Genomic DNA, 17,514 nt, shown 5'->3' with positions numbered 1-17,514 from the left:
CTTTGTTGGTTTTCTTTTAACTAAATTTAGTTGTATTGTACTGATGCTAGCTAGTCATAACTTTAACCTTTCTAAGACCACAGAATTCAAAACTGGGTGAAACAACACTTCAGTTTGTTTTTGCTCTTTTGTGAAGCGACTGCTGACTCAGCTACAGATATTTTTCTGTGCCATGGGTCTATATTCTTTATATTAAATCATTTTATAGGATGAAAACTCAAGCTCATTCCGCGCTTTTTGGTTCATTGTATCCCCTCCGGCTTTTCCCTGTTTTTTGTAATTTCCATCCTTTAGTTCACTGTAAACCGATATGATGTCTCCACTAATATCGGTATAGAAGACTCTTTAAATAAATAAATAAATGAAAACATTTTGTTTTTTTTCCCACAGGTCTGAAGGCTGTAAGCTTACTGAAACTAAATAAGCTATGATTAGCAGGAGTTCAGTAGAATTATATTTGGTTTAAATTAATTTAGTTCGTTCTTGTTTTGTTTTGTTTTTATCAGAATAAGGGGAAATATGTCTCATTAAATTAGGTTAATTTTATGGGGGAGGAAGAATTATAGGCAAGCCAAATAATCAGAATTTAGTCAGGATACTGTGCATTAAAACACCATTGCACCTTTGTCGTCCAAAAGTTAAACCAATGGCTTCTTTCTCTGTATTCATACCCCATCAGCTCTATGACATGTTTTTACAGTATTTGTAGGAAATTTCAAAAGTTTCTAAGAGTCTGCACTTTCTTTTCATTATTGCAGATGCCTGGTATTAGAGAAAATGGAACTGGGAAAAGGAAAACTTTTAAGGACTGGTCTGAATGCCCTGTTCCAAGCTATCCATCCTGTGCATGGCTTAGCCTGGACAGACGGGAGACAAGTGGTGCTGACAGCTTTACACATTCATAACGAAGAACCAAAGTTCGGGGAGTCTACTGTGATTGGGCAGTTTGAACATGTACATGGACTTTACTGGGGTCCTGCTTGCTCTGCAGACACCCCCAGTTTACTTTGTGTTCAGCATAAAAAACATGTCACTGTTTGGCAGCTGCTTTATAATATTTTTGAAAAAATCAAGCTTATGGTGTCTCGGACTTGTGAAGTAGGTGAAGCATTTCCAGTGCTTCCCCAGGGCTGTGTTTGGCATCCAAAACAAGATGTACTAGCAGTATTGACTAAACGGAATGTCTCTGTTTTGTACAATGTCCGTTGTGACAACTCCAGCGTAAAAGCAGATATTAAATGCAGTGGTCTTATTCACTGCGCTTGTTGGACTAGAGATGGTCACCGACTTGTAGTTGCTGTAGGCAATGCTCTTCTTTCATATACGTGGGATAAGGCTGAGAGAACTCTTAATGCTTGTTCCATTTGCCCAGTATTTGATGTAGGTGGCTATATCTGTGCTATTGAAACAACTGAGGACTGTCAAGTTGCCGTAGCTACTGAGCTTCCATTGGATAAGATCTGTGGATTAAATGCAAGCATTGCGTTTGATGTTCCAGCTGAAATTGAATCCTCTTCTTTTAGTGCACAGACTAACCTACTTTTAAGGGATGAAAAGTTTTCCATGGCTGCAGGGAAAAAGTCTGCAGATTCAGAAAAATGTAGGAGTATGGACTTAGAAACACCTTCATCAGGCCCTGTGGACCTAACCCACATTCTTGCAAATTCTGGAAAGTCTGACTTAAATATGATTTTTCAGCTGCAACGTAAGGATATACTAACAGGTAGTGGTCAGGACTCTTCCCATCTGATTCTAGTGAATTTTGAAAAAAAAGTAACCACCACTAAAAAGGTTAGCATTCCAGGAATTCTAGCCCCTGACATACTTGCTTTTGATCATAGAGCTCACATTATTGCAGTAGCTTCTAACACCTGTTCAACAATTTTGGTGTATTCATTAACCTCATCTAGCATGCCCATTATTCAGCAAATTAATCTAGAACTAAATGAAAGGCCGAAGGGCTTGTGTTTCCTTACAGACAAAATGTTGGTGGTTTTGGTTGGAAAGAAGAAGTCTTGTGATCCTGCATTTCTCCCATCCTCGAGCTCAGACAAATATATTGTCCGTTTGATGGTCAAAAAGGTAATATGTGAAGATGCTTCTGCTTTACCTAGTGAGTGCCAGAGTGCTCTTTCTGGTCTTGATTCTTCTGTGAGTAAAGGCAGACGAAGAATACATTTTGAAGATTGCTCTAGTGATGATCAGTTCATGGACCAACAACTCTTGATACCAAGTTATACTGTTCTCTCTTCTCCGGGCAGAAAAGGACTCATAGAAGAAGTTAAAATCACTGACTGTGAGCAAATTCTGACATCAAATGCAAGTGACCTTGATGAAAAAAGCCCTGCCTTGAATCTGGAAACTTTGGATGTGGAACTTAAAATTCGAACAGTCAGTTTAGATAAAATTGAGAAACCTGAAAAAGCTTCCACTAGACCATGTGAAACTTTAAATGTATGTAACAATAACAATGTGCTAGCCACCAAAGAAACAAGCCAGGTGTCTGCGGATCTGGAGAAACTGTGCAGCAGGTTTGCAGACTTGGAAAAGCATCTTTCTGAACTGACTGAGGGACATGGGAAGGAGAAGAAACCATCTTCAGCTTACCCTTCTTGCATGGACCCACCTTGTGTCTATATCACTTACCAGGTACGTATTTACTTTGAGAAGGTCACTGTAATCAGGTGTGTAGAAGTGAAGATACCTTTGATATTTATAGCAGCAAATATTAAAAATAATAAGAGTCTGAAGAGTGAGAATGTACTGGAAGGTGCCTGGTTCTGTTCTCTCCATTTATATTATAAGAATACAGCTGGGTGCTCATAAGAGTTTGAACCAAGAGGCGAACTCTAGCGGTAGAAAGCATTGGTAGCGCGGCATGAAATGGGTACACAGTTTATTTATTTACAAACAGAAAATAGTATATTGAGCCCAGTATCCTATCTCTGGCAACCTTAAAAAAAAAAAAAAAAGTACATCTAGGGGCAGATTTTAAAACCTACGCGCGGGCGTACATTTGTGGGCGCAACCCGGCGCGCACAAATGTACGCCCGATTTTATAACATGCGCGCGCAGCCACACGCAAGTTATAAAATCAGGGGTCTGCGTGCGCAAGGAGGTGCGCACTAGTGCAAATTGAGCCAGATTTTGTAATGTATGCGCAGGCGTAAATTTGTGCGTGCAACCCGGCGCGCACAAATCTATGCCCGATTTTATAACATGTGCGCGCAGCCGCACGCATGTTATAAAATCAGGGGTCAGCGTGCGCAAGGAGGTGCGCACTAGTGCAAATTGCGCGCGCCAAGCCCTCAGGGAGCCCCACTGGCTTTCCCCGTTCCCTCCCACTTTCCCCTCCTTGTCCCACCCTCCAGCCCTAAAGAAACCCCCCTTACCTTTGTTTTGGAAGATACGCCTGCCGGCCGACTGCCAGCACACAATCCCCCTGTGCCGGAGTCCTCGGCCACACCTCCCGGACCATCTGCCCCCGCCCATTCCGAAAAGCCCCAAGACATATGCACGCCACCGGGCCTTTTGAAAATAGGCTCGGCGCACGTAAATCCTTGAAAATCTGCCCCCTAGTGTTTTGCTCAGTAATTACTGAATTCGTCAAGATATGCACAATATACAATGCATTTCCATGACTGTCATCATGATGGAAGACTCGGAAAATGATACTTTTCCTTGATACTTTTATCAGTCTGTGTATGCGTTTGTAAAGACTCCCAGTCCTTCCTAGAAATAAGACATTTGTGTATAGGTGGTGATTTGTCTCTTGGTGCCCACCATGGGCATATGCTGCATGTTCCTTCCCCTGACTCCACACACATCCTGATGTTACTGAGTCAGCCACTGGTTCTGCATCTTTTGCCCCTCCCTCCACGCACAGTGACATGCATATGTGCACACAGTATTGTCAGTGCATGCACAGGTACATCATCTCTGTGTGTGCATCTGGGGTTTGTCAGCGGCGTGGTGGACTGTGCAGCCTCAGTACACCACCTTGCTGTCGGACCTCCAAATTTCAGGACACAGCAGCGACGAGGAACATCGAGTGCCATAGCTGGCAGAAAGCAGGCCACAAAAGAGGCAGCACCAGCAGAGAGGCCAGCACTGTGGTTGCAGGGGAACTGAGACAATGAAAGGAGAACAGTGCAGTGTGGCTCTCAGGTAGGCCAGGCTCCACTGACTGGGACAGAACAGAAGCTGATGCGGGATCCAGTGAAAATGTGCAAGGAAAACGGAGGCATGGGAGGGGAGATGGGGAGTGGTTGGCACCACGTTTTATACCACCATTTTTAATGGCCTTTCAACTAATAATGGAGGTGTTGGGGACATTTATTAAATTCTCTTCTTCGTTAAGATCTGTATTGGCTTTCTTTCTTGTCTATATTCATTTCATACTTACTATCGCATATTTTTCTTTTATTGTGGCATCGCAACTGGTATGGCCTCTCTTAATTACCCCATTTTATATTAATTTTACCAGACGTTTCTGTGTTCAGCTGATACAGAGATCTGCAACAGGATGGACACCAGAAGGAGAGGAAAAAATGAGGAGTGATCCAAGAGCTTGAGGAGTGGTTGAAAATTTAGGCATTTAATAGAGTTGTGCATTTGAGGTGCAGACATTCAAGAGCAGTATTTTATGCAGGGTGAACTACTGCTGTGCAACAAACAGGAGTGAGATTTTAGAATGAACTTATGTTGTTTGCTGGGGCAGACCAAGGTCTCAGACAGTGGCCAGTCCAGGTCACAAGTACCCAGCAGATCCCCAATAATCTATTTCTTGTATATCACTCCCAGGGATAAACGCCAGCTTTCCCAATTCTACCTGGCTAATAACTACTAATGAATTTTTCCTTAAATAATTTGTCCAATCCTATTTTGAACCCCACTGTTAGTTGCCTTGACCATATCCTCTGGCAACAGAGTCCATAGCTTCATTGTGCGCTGAGTGAAAAATACTTCCTATGACTTTATTTTAAATCTGCCAGTTGCTAATGTCATGGAGTGTCCCTTAGTCCTAGTGTTGTTTGAAAGGGTAAACAGCTGTTTCTTATTTACCCGGATGATCATATCTATTGATCTTAAGATAGAGAACAGTGCACCAAGCAGTGGCCACTGCTGGAAGGGTGTTAGATTGCATAGGGAGAGGTGTACCCAGTAGAAAAGAGGTGATAATATGTCTGTCCAGAGCATTGTAGAGGCCTCATCTGAATTAATGTGTCCAGTTCTGGAAGCTGTATCTCCAACGCATACAGACAGATTGGACGCAGTCCAGCGAAGGGCTACCAAAATGGTGCATCCTAAGCCCTATAAAATGGAACTAGAATGACCTAAATAGGTACAGTCTTAGAGGGGATATAATATAGAGATCTTCAAATGTTTTAAATATGTAAATACACAAGTACCAAGACATTTTCAGTGGAAAATAGGTCCTAGAACTAGGCATCATGATATAAGACTTAAAGACTGGCTCTAGAAATAAATAACTTCTTCACAGAAAAGGTGGTGGATATATGCAGTAATCTCTCACTGGAGGCAGAGGAAGCTAAAACAGTAACAGAATTCAGAAAAGCCTGGGATAAATAGAAGTTCATAGATCGAGGTTGTGAGGGTAAAGCTTGAGATTGGCCAAGTTCTGTGGTGCTTCAGAATAGGCAGATTAGATGGGCCTCGCATTCTTTATCTGACATTCTCTCTTTCTGTCCTTTCTCTGCCCTATTTTCATTTTCTCTTGTTTGTTCTTTCTTACCCGATTGCTATGCTAATTTATTGCTTTTTTTTTTTTTTTTTAGCAGGTCCTTTTAAAATGGTGGGTCCCAACTTTTTTCACATCGGGATACCCATGGCACGGAGTTCGCTTTTCTCCTCCCCCGCCCCGCCCCCGCGCCCCCCCCCCCCCCCCTTGGTGCAATCATTTCTTCCCTCCACACCCACCTCTTGCACAATCATCTTCCCTACCTTTTTCACTGTTGGGTGCAATCATCTGTTCCCACCCACCCCCCATAACCCTACTTGATCCCTTCTCTCCATACCCTTTCCAGGTGATCCTCTTGCCCCCCCATCTGGCCATAGTGCACACCCCCTCACATTGTGGTTGCTTGCAGCCAACAGGAGTTGGGGGAGCAGCTCGTCTTATCTGCTCCTGCCTCCTCTGCAGACTTCCCTCTGCATTGGGAACAGAGCTAGTGAGTCTTGCAGTTCCAGTTGCAGAGGGAAGCCTGCAAAGGAGGCAGCAGCTGCAGGTAAGAAGTGCTGAGAGCTGACTCCTGCTGGCTGGAGGGGCAAAAGCAGGTGGTGGGGAATGAAGTAAAGAATAACTTCACTGCAGGCAGCTGTGGCACTGACCTGTTCTCCCCCCCCCCCCCACACACACACACACACTCTTCTGCTCTTCTGCTCCCTGATGCAGCTAGCTGGAAGGCCTAGACTAGGGGATATACTTTCTGTATTTAATGAATTTATATTCCGCTTTTCGGCACTTGAAAGCAGATTACATTCAGGTACTGTAGGTATTTCCCTATCCCCATAGGGCTTACAATCTAATAGGGCATTCATCAAAATGGGTTATGGCGTTAACGCACGCGATAACGCATTAATGCATGCTTTTAACACCATAACACATGCGATAATAGCAGTATCGCATGGCATAAATTCTAATTTTGGGAAGGGGTGGGATTAGGGAGAAGTTTGGGTTGGATTTATGAAAATGAGGGGCTCTATTGCGTGGTTTTAATGCTGGAAATAACTACACCTTTTTTCCATCCTGCCCATAGCTAAGATCAGAAGGCCCAGTGTGAGAGGCAAAAAAGCTCATGAGCCTGTGTGAGAGAGGAAGTGTGCTTGTGAGGGCCTGCTTGTGTGTAGGAGTGTGAGAGAGAGAGGGAGCGTATGTGAGGGACTGTGTATATGAATGAGAGATTTCCTGTATGTATGTGTGAGGGATTGTGTGTGAGAAAGAGGGAGCCTGTGCGAAGGAGTTTGTGTGTGACAAGCGGCAAGAGTTGGAGCCTGTGAGCAAGTATATGTGTGAAAGAGAGATGTAGCCTATGTGAGAGTGTATGAGAGAGAGGGAACCTGGGTGAGGGTGGGTGAATATTTAACAGAGGGCACCTGCGTGAGGGGTGTGTATGTGCAGGAGGGAGAGGGAACTTGTGTAAGGGTGTGTGTGAGAGAAGGACAGGGAGCTTGAGTGAGAATGTGTGTGTGAGAGAGAGGACAGGGAGCTTGAATGAGAATGTGTGTGTGAGAGAGAGGACAGGGAGCTTGTGTGAAGGTGTGTGTGTGAGAGAGAGGAGGACAGAGAGTGCCTGTGTGAGGGAGTGTATGTGTGTGTGTGTCTGTGTAAGTAAGACTGAGAGATCCTCTGTGAGGGAGTGTGAGAGAGAGCCTTTATGGGGGAGGTACAGTTGGTGCGTGCATGTGTGTGTGTGTGTGCATGCAGTAGAGAGAGGGAGCCTATGTGAGAGTGTATGTGTGTGTGTGTGTGTGTTTATGAGAGGGTCAGAAGGGATCCAGTGTGAGGAGCTGTATGAGAGGGGTTAAATTGTGGGAGTGGAGGGCTGGGGGGGGGGGGGGTAGGAATAGTGGAAGAAGTTGATCCTGGAGTGGGAGGGGAGAGATAGTGGAGAGTGGAGTTGGGGCCTAAGAGGGCAGAGTGAAAGAGATCTGGCTAGGGGAGTAGGGAGAGAGATGGAAGGGCCACTTTTGAAGTGAGCTTCTAAGGGAATTCTAAAAATATTTTAAACTCTGCATCTTTGAGTAATAACTTTTCTATATTACATTGTAAATTAATTACTTAAAGACTGTGATGTTATTTTAACCAATATAAAGTATGCAGAACTTTGCAGAATTTTAAATTCCTCTGTGCAGAATTCCCCCAGGAGTAATATGTGACAAAATGTGGTAGAAATCATTCAGCCTTGATGCAAAAAAAAAAAAAAAAAAAGGTTGTCCAAAACCCAGAAAAAAAAAAGAAAAAAAAAGATCACTTATCCTATAGTATATTGTTTGAGATCCAGTGTCCAACAAAGCCCAATAGATGGAAGCTGCAATCCAGTGTTGTTGCAAAATAGATCCAATGGGAAACTCAACACTAGTGTTTCGGTGAAATTGCCGCCTTCAGTTGATTAATTCCTGAATTGGATGATGTAACACTGTACAAATGTCACCTATTCTAATGGTAAATAATTCCAACATGAACAATATAAGCCCGTAATCCCGTTTTGGCTAGCAGTTTGTTTCCCATGCTTGACTTAGGAGTTCCTGCTTCCAAAATTCTAGTACATATCTACATTTTATTGGCCAGAGAGATGTTACATCACTGCATTCCAGTTCTAGAGCAGTGCCTAAAGTTCTACATCAAGTGACTACATAATGGTTGGCCATTAGATAAAGGTTTTATGCTCCGTGATCCCATGAGTTTAGGAGGGGATTACATGACTTGTGTGAAAGAACTACATTGAGATAAGGAAATCCTCCCTAAGAATGCAGCAAAAATAAAACCTTGTATCTTGCAGTCAGCCATTATGTATTTTGTTAATCTCTTCAAAGTAGTAAAATTAACATGCCATATAGATATGACATTTTGATTTAAAAATAGCAAATTATTTTTCATACTGTAAATTGGTGTTCTAGTGGCTATATTGGTCCTGGAGAGACCAATGAAAAGGCATGAGCTAAATGCACAATAAATAAATGGTATCATTTTTTAGGTTGAGATACCTTTAGGAGATGTCCAGACATCCCAGGATGATTCTTCAGATGTAGCTGTTTCCAACTGCTGCAATTTGAGATCTTCCACTTCGGTAAAGTAGAGCAGTTGCTTTATTAGTGCACTTTAATATGAAGAAATGTCAGCAGACAAAGTGTAGGTGCTATTTTTTATATTGGACTCCTGAATAGATTTATGACTGCCTTTCAAGAGTTGTACTCACTCCAGGGACTTACCTGATAAGGGGCATAAAACTCTCAAAGGCTGGTCACAAATGTATTAAAGCTGTCAGATTATAAAAGTAGCCCCTAGGATTTATTGTCCTTTTATTTCTATGTACCAGCTTAGGTGGAGTTAACAGATTTTATATCAGTTTTATCTGTGCAGAGATGGTCTGTTAAAATCATTACATTTCAATTCCCGAGCAGTTTCCTAAAACCTTCCAAAGAATAAAGTCAGTCAATGGTACTACATGGTGTACATTAAGGACCAGATTTACTAAGATTTTTCCCATTAGACGCAGGATAGGAAAACGCTTTAGTAATTCAGGCCCTAAATGATTTCAGTATTGGTGTTTGACCAAGGGCTGGGAACGTTTTGAAAATGCTTGGAAGAGACAGGCTGGAGATGGTATTATACTTTCCAAATGTTTAAGGAATGGAAACAGTGCTGACATTTTGCTTTTAAATAAAAAAAAATGTTTTGAATGATTTTTTTTTTTTTTTTAATAGTTTTACTTCATCCTAGTTTGTGTGTTGTTGACTCCACTGCACATTGTAACATTCTCAAGCATTACTGTATGTCTTGCCATCTGTGCCTCATGAAAAATTGACATAAGAACATAAGAAAATGCCATACTGGGTCAGACCAAGGGTCCATCAAGCCCAGCATCCTGTTTCCAACAGTGGCCAATCCAGGCCATAAGAACCTGGCAAGTATAAAAAAACTAAGTCTATTCCATGTTACCATTGCTAATGGCAGTGGCTATTCTCTAAGCGAACTTAATAGCAGGTAATGGACTTCTCCTCCAAGAACTTATCCAATCCTTTTTTAAACACAGCTATACTAACTGCACTAACCACATCCTCTGGCAACAAATTCCAGAGTTTAAGTGTGCATTGAGTAAAAAAGAACTTTCTCCGATGCTAACTTCATGGAGTGCCCCCTAGTCTTTCTACTATCCGAAAGAGTAAATAACCGATTCACATCTACCCGTTCTAGACCTCTCATGATTTTAAACATCTCTATCATATCCCCCCTCAGTCGTCTCTTCTCCAAGCTGAAAAGTCCTAACCTCTTTAGTCTTTCCTCATAGGCGAGTTGTTCCATTCCCCTTATCATTTTGGTAGCCCTTCTCTGTACCTTCTCCATCACAATTATATCTTTTTTGAGATGCGGCGCCAAGAATTGTACACAGTATTCAAGGTGCGGTCTCACCATGGAGCGATACAGAGGCATTATGACATTTTCCATTTTATTCACCATTCCCTTTCTAATAATTCCCAACATTCTGTTTGCTTTTTTGACTACCGCAGCACACTGAACCGACGATTTCAATGTGTTATCCACTATGACGCCTAGATCTCTTTCTTGGGTTGTAGCACCTAATATGGAACCCAACATTGTGTAATTATAGCATGGGTTATTTTTCCCTATATGCATCACCTTGCATTTATCCACATTAAATTTCATCTGCCATTTGGATGCCCAATTTTCCAGTCTCACAAGGTCTTCCTGCAATTTATCACAATCTGCTTGAGTTTTAACTACTCTGAACAATTTTGTGTCATCTGCAAATGTGATTATCTCACTCGTCGTATTTCTTTCCAGATCATTTATAAATATATTGAAAAGTAAGGGTCCCAATACAGATCCCTGAGGCACTCCACTGTCCACTCCCTTCCACTGAGAAAATTGTCCATTTAATCCTACTCTCTGTTTCCTGTCTTTTAGCCGGTTTGCAATCCATGAAAGGACATCACCACCTATCCCATGACATTTTACTTTTCCTAGAAGCCTCTCATGAGGAACTTTCTCAAACGCCTTCTGAAAATCCAAGTATATTATATCTACTGGTTCACCTTTATCCACATGTTTATTAACTCCTTCAAAAAAGTGAAGCAGATTTGTGAGGCAAGACTTGCCCTGGGTAAAGCCATGCTGACTTTGTTCCATTAAACCATGTCTTTCTATATGTTCTGTGATTTTGATGTTTAGAACACATTCCACTATTTTTCCTGGCACTGAAGTCAGGCTAACCGGTCTGTAGTTTCCCGGATCGCCCCTGGAGCCCTTTTTAAATATTGGGGTTACATTTGCTATCCTCCAGTCTTCAGGTACAATGGATGATTTTAATGATAAGTTACAAATTTTTACTAATAGGTCTGAAATTTCATTTTTTAGTTCTTTCAGAACTCTGGGGTGTATACCATCCGGTCCAGGTGATTTACTACTCTTCAGTTTGTCAATCAGGCCTGCCACATCTTCTAGGTTCACCGTGATTTGATTCAGTCCATTTGAATCATTACCCATGAAAACCTTCTCCATTACGGGTACCTCCCCAACATCCTCTTCAGTAAACACTGAAGCAAAGAAATCATTTAATCTTTCCGCGATGGCCTTATCTTCTCTAAGTGCCCCTTTAACCCCTTGATCATCTAACGGTCCAACTGACTCCCTCACAGGCTTTCTGCTTCGGATATATTTAAAAAAGTTATTACTGTGAGTTTTTGCCTCTACAGCCAACTTCTTTTCAAATTCTCTCTTAGCCTGTCTTACATTTAACTTGCCAACGTTTATGCTTTATCCTATTTTCTTCTGTTGGATCTTTCTTCCAATTTTTGAATGAAGATCTTTTGGCTAAAATAGCTACTTTCACCTCCCCTTTTAACCATGCCAGTAATTGTTTTGCCTTCTTTCCACCTTTCTAATGTGTGGAATACATCTGGATTGTGCTTCTAGAATGGTATTTTTTAACAATGACCACGCCTCTTGGACATTTTTTACTTTTGTAGCTGCTCCTTTCAGTTTTTTTCTAACAATTTTTCTCATTTTATCAAAGTTTCCCTTTTGAAAGTTTAGCACGAGAGCCTTGGATTTGCACACTGTTCCACTTCCAGTCATTAAATCAAATTTGATCATATTATGATCACTATTGCCAAGCGGCCCCACCACCGTTACCTCTCTCACCAAGTCCTGTGCTCCACTGAGAATTAGATCTAAAATTGCTCCCTCTCTCGTCGGTTCCTGAACCAATTGCTCCATAAAGCTATCATTTATTCCATCCAGGAACTTTATCTGTCTAGCGTGACCCGATGATACATTTACCCAGTCAATATTGGGGTAATTGAAGTCTCCCATTATTACTGCACTACCAATTTGGTTAGCTTCCCTAATTTCTCTTAGCATTTCACTGTCCGTCTCACCATCTTGACCAGGTGGACGGTAGTATACCCCTATCACTATAGTCTTCCCCGACACACAAGGGATTTCTACCCATAAAGATTCAATTTTGTATTTAGTCTCTTGCAGGATGTTTATCCTGTTGGATTCTATGCCATCCCAGACATAAAGCGCCACACCTCCTCCCGAGTGCTCCTCTCTATCATTGCGATATAATTTGTACCCCGGTATAGCACTGTCCCATTGGTTATCCTCTTTCCACCATGTCTCTGAGATGCCAATTAAGTCTATGTCATCATTCACCTCTATACATTCTAATTCTCCCATCTTACTTCTTATATTTCTGGCATTGGCATACAAACATTTCAAAGTTCTATGCATTGTTTACTTGATTTAATTTAGTTTATTATGCATCTATGACAGAACAACAAGCATAATACAGTTGAGAGAAAATTATTTGTAACGCAATGCAAATTAAGCTCTGGAATTAATTGCTGGAGGATGTGGTTAAGTCAGTTAGCGTAGCTGGGTTTAAAAAAGGTTTGGATAAGCTCCTGGAGGAGAAGTTAATAAACTGTTATTAACCAAGTGCACTTAAGAAATAACCACTACTTATCACTGCACAATAGCAGCATAGGTTCTGTTTACTGTTTGGGATCTTGCCAAGTATTTGTGATCTGAATTGGCCACTGTTGGAAACAGAATACTGAGCTTGACAGACCCTCGGTCTGACCCAGTATAGAAAATTCTTGTGTTCTTAAGTGGACAAGGCATGGGGCTGAAAGAGATACATCCCAGGATAATGGAGTTCAGAGAAGTGCTGGTGGGTCCGCTGAAAGTGCAATGGATCTTTGAAAATAGGAAATGGTGCCGCAAGATTGAAGAAAAGCAGTGATGGTCCCACTTCACAAGAATGGTAGCAGGGAGGAATCGGAAACTACAGGCCGGTTAGCCTTAACTCAGTTCTCATTTGGGATGCAGAAATCCAAAAGAGCTTACGTGATGGGAGCAAACGTCTGATGGGCAAGGACTGTGAGAGAGACTTCAGGGTGATAGTATCTGATGATCTGAAAATAGGGGACAAAGAATGTGATGAGGCCTCACCAGTAACCTGAAGAGGGGCTTTATCAGTAGTACTGAGTTCAGTGCTGGAGACCACATCTCAAAAAGGATAGAGAGGTAACCAAAATAGTGTGGTGTCTTCACCAAAAGAGTTATGAGATTGAAGGATCTAAAGATGTATACATTGGAAGAGAGGAGAGACAAGGGTGATACGATAAACAGACTTTTTGAATACCTGAAAGGTATTAATAATTCACAGGAATCAAACCTTTTTTCGATGAATGGAAAACTGTAGAACAAGGGGTTATAATGTGAAACTACAAGGAGGTCAAGTTAGGACCCTAACCTCAGGAAGTATTTGTTCATGGAAAGGGTAGTTGATGCATGGAATGCCCTCCCAGTGTAGGTCGTGAAGACAAAGACAGTAATAGAATTTAAAAGGGCATGGGATAAACGGACAATTCCTTGTGGCTAAATGATGGAGACAAAGAAAAGGAAAACCCTTATTAACTGAGGTAACACAGAAACATAACATAGAAATGGTGGCAGAAAAGGACCAGATGGTCCATCCAAGCTGCCCAACAAGCTTATGGTAGTGTCTGCTGCACTGTGCAAGTTACCCCCATGTTTATCAGTTTCCCAAGCCGAAAAAGTCAGGGCCCTGTTACGACTGTCGCTGCCCGATGTCTCCACTCCGCCCTCCTTACCTCTTTGGCGACTCCTCCCGTGGTTGATGGACATCTGGCTGCCGCAGCGTTTGCCTTCCGTCCTCTCCGGCATCCTCAGTCCGGCTTGGGCGCTGCATCCCGCCATGTTGTTCAGCTGCCATAGGGTGCACGCGCCGCGTGGCCCTGCTTCTTATTCCTTCTTTGGCACGAACCTCAGGGGCGTCCCTCTGTGATGACGTCACGCATCGCAGATACAAAAGCCTACTCTGTTTGCTAGCTAATCGAGTTAGCAAGGGACTCCTTACGGATGGGATTCGCTCTCCATACCTAGCTACTCTGCCTCTCCTTGTTGGACTTACTCTATCGGGGTACCCGCTCTTCGGGTGCCTCTCTCTTTTCTTCGCTGTCTGGAACCGGTACTCGCTCCTCGAGGGCCCATGTTCCCAAACTCGCTGCCTGAGCTCACTTCTGCTTGGAAGAAACCGCTGCCTACACCATCAGTGAGTTACCATCTAGACTCTCAGAGCTGTTCCCTGGAACCAGGTGCTCTCTCCTCGAGGGCCTGCCTCTATTCCAGCTTCTGTGTTACCTTCCGGGAGAAACCGCTGTATGTGAGGCTCCATACCAGAACCGTGTGTATGCTCCACTGTACTCACTATCTCATTTTCTCTCCACTACAGCACAGCTATTGAGGGATCACTGTTCCAGTGTCCTGAGGGACTACAAGTCTAGCTGGGCTTCATCTCTACTCACTGCTGCCACCTCTGGTGGCTTCTCAACTCTGTTAATAAAAGATAATTCTGTGTGGTGTGTCCTAAAGCTGAGCCAGACCTGTGGCCCCTCACGGGACTTCTCCCTGTGGGTGTGGTCAGCTGCCACAGTGTCCAAGGGTCCACCCAAAACCTTACAAACAATAACAGGCCCTCATTGGTTGCTGTTTGAATCCAATTCCCCGTTACCCCTTGCCGTTGAAGCAGAGAACAATGTTGCAGTTGCTTCAAACTATCAGGCTTATTGGTTAAGGGGAATAACTGCCCCATCAGCAAGTTATCTCCATGTTTATTTGTTTCCCCAGAACATAAAAGTTAGGGCCCTCGGTTGCTGTTCGAATGCAATTCCCCTTTTCTCCCTTCTGTTGAAGCAGAGAGCCATGATGGAGTTGCATCATCATTATGAAGGCTTATTGGTTAAGGGTAGTAACTGCCACACCAGCAAGTTACCCTCATGCATTCTTTCCTTCATTTCCATCCTCTGGATTTTAGGGATCCATAGTGTTTATCCCATGCCCCTTTGAATTCTTTTACTGTTTTCATTTTTACCACCTCCGGAGGAAGAGCTTTCCAGGCATCCACCACCTCTGCATGAAGAAATGTTTCCTGATATTGGTTCTGAGTCCTTTCTGGAGTTTTATTTCATGACCCCTAGTTCTACTGATTTCTTTCCAATGAAAAAGGGTTGTTGAATGTACATTATTAAAACTTTTCAGGTATCTGAAGGTCTGTATCATATCTCCCCTGCACCACCTCTCTTCCAGAAGATTCAGATCCTTCAGCTTCTCTTCATAGGTCTTCTCATACAGACCCCACACCATTTTGGTCGCTCTTCTATGGACCACCTCCAACCTATCTTTGTCCCTTTTGAATTATTACTACAGAACTGAACACAATACTCCAAGTGAGGTCTCACCAAGGACTTGTACAAGGGCATTATCACCTTTTTACTAATTATTCCTCTTTCTATATAGCCCCGCATTCTTCTGGCTTTAGCTATTGCCTTGTCACATTGATTCGCCATCTTCAGATCTCCAGATACTATTACCTCAAGTTTCCTCTCTTGGTCCGTGCACATCAGTCTTTCACCCCCTTCACATACAGCTCTTTTGGATTGCCGCACCCCAGATGCATGAATCTGCACTTCTTGGCATTGAATCCCAGCTGCCAAATCTTCGACCACTCTTTCAGCTTTCTTAAATCTCTTTTCATTCTCGGTACTCCTTCAGGCATTTCCACTCTATTGCAGATCTTATTATCATCTACACATAGACAAATTTTACCTTCTGTCCCTTCCGCAGTGTCGCTCACATAGTTATTGAACAGAACCGATCCCAAAACCAAACCCTGTGGTGGCACTCTTAACACTGTTTTCTATTCAGAGTAAGTTCCATTTACTTACACTGTCTCCTTTCAGTCAACCAGTTTGTAATCCACACCACCACCTTGGTGCTCACCCTCAAGCTTCTCATTTTATTCACAAGCCTCCTATGTGGGACTGTATCAAAAGCTTTGCTGAAATCCAAGTGGATTACATCGAGCGCTCCCTCGATCCAATTCACTAGTCACCCAATCAAAAAAATCAATCAGATTTGTCTGACAGGACCTTCCCGTGGTGAATCCATGCTGCCTCATGTTCAGCAATCCACTGGATTGTAGATAGTTCCCTATACTTTCCTTCAACAGAGTCTCCATTAATTTTTCTACCACCAAGGTGAGGCTAACTGGCCTGTAGTTTACGGCCTCCCTTCTGCTACCACTCTTGTGAAGCAGGACTACCACCACTCTTCTCAGATCCCGTGGCACCACTCCCGTTTCCAGGGATCTATTGAACAGGTCCTTCAACGGACCCACCAGCACATATCTGAGCTCTCTCAGTATCCTGGGGTATATCTCATCCGGCCCCATGGCCTTGTCCACTCCTCCCATACATTCTCATCTGTAATCAGAGTTTTGTCTACTCAATCCCCATCTACGGTCTTGTTAACCAGCAAAGGTCCTTCTCCAGGCTCTTCTTTAGTGAATTCCAAACTGAAGTATTTATTTAATATTTCTGCTATTTCTTCGTTACGTTCTACACATTGTTCCTTGTCACCTTTCATTTTCACTGTACCATTTCTGACCTCCCTTCTTTCACTGATATATCTGAAAAATGTTTTGTCTCCTCACTTTACCACTTTGGCCATCCTTTCCTCTGCTTGACTTTTTGCTTTCCTTATTTCTTTCTTAGTCTCCCTCAGTTTTAACAGATATTCTTCCCTGTGTTTCTTTTTTTGGGGTCCTTTAAATCTCTTGAATGCTATTCTTTTTCCCTTTATTTTTTCAGCCACCTTCTTAGAGGGCCAGATTGTTTTCTTTTTCCTCTTACTCTTGTTTACTTTTAGATATGTTGCCTTTATAATAGCTCCTTTTAACTTGGCCCACTATTGTTCCACCTCTTAAATTTTTTCCCCAGTCTTCCAGTTCTTCTTCCAGGTACGTCCCCATTTTGATAAAATCTGTATTTTTTAAATTCGCAACAGAAATGCAAGGTGGCGTGGACACCTATCCAACCAAATCATTCCATGTTTATATTTCCGTTTCATTTTCAAAGGTTTTCTGGAATAATTTTTCTCTTGGCAGTTGTGGGGTAGGCTGTGTGGCTCCATGGAACAAGCAGCCTATTTCCAGGCTATAAGCCAGCAAAACACTTTGGCAGGGGGTATACACTTTCTATAGCCACCGTATTTGCCCATCTCATGCAAATATTAAGTACACGTCAGAAGCCTTGCATATGCATGTTTAGAACGTTTTAAGAACTGCTCTGTAATAGGAATGTAGTGATCTAGCAGACGAGCTCCAGTTAAAGCAGTTTGTAAGTGATTATGTTAAAAGTCAAGGCTCTCAGTTGGGATGC

The 17,514-nt window shown here is 42.6% G+C and overlaps 1 protein-coding gene across 8 annotated transcripts in view; it reads left to right on the top strand.

Annotated features, from left to right (window-relative positions):
* WDCP (WD repeat and coiled coil containing) overlaps positions 1–17,514 on the top strand; it is a 119,754-nt gene that overhangs the window by 96,015 nt on the left and 6,225 nt on the right. For 6 of the 8 annotated variants that reach the window (XM_029596012.1, XM_029596013.1, XM_029596014.1 and 3 more), the window contains 2 exons: positions 759–2,649; positions 8,718–8,810. In XM_029596012.1, coding sequence (XP_029451872.1) covers positions 778–2,649; positions 8,718–8,810 — 1,965 coding nt within the window. In that variant the 5' untranslated portion in view covers positions 759–777. The remainder of the gene's footprint in view (positions 1–758; positions 2,650–8,717; positions 8,811–17,514) is intronic. The other 2 variants (XM_029596016.1, XM_029596010.1) reach the window with 1 other exon arrangement.

Source organism: Rhinatrema bivittatum, chromosome 3 (genome assembly GCF_901001135.1).
Source record: "Rhinatrema bivittatum chromosome 3, aRhiBiv1.1, whole genome shotgun sequence".
In the NCBI taxonomy this organism is placed as follows: domain Eukaryota; kingdom Metazoa; phylum Chordata; class Amphibia; order Gymnophiona; family Rhinatrematidae; genus Rhinatrema; species Rhinatrema bivittatum.
The sequence above is the reverse complement of the archived record's forward strand: the minus strand, read 5'-3'. Positions and strand labels throughout refer to the sequence as shown.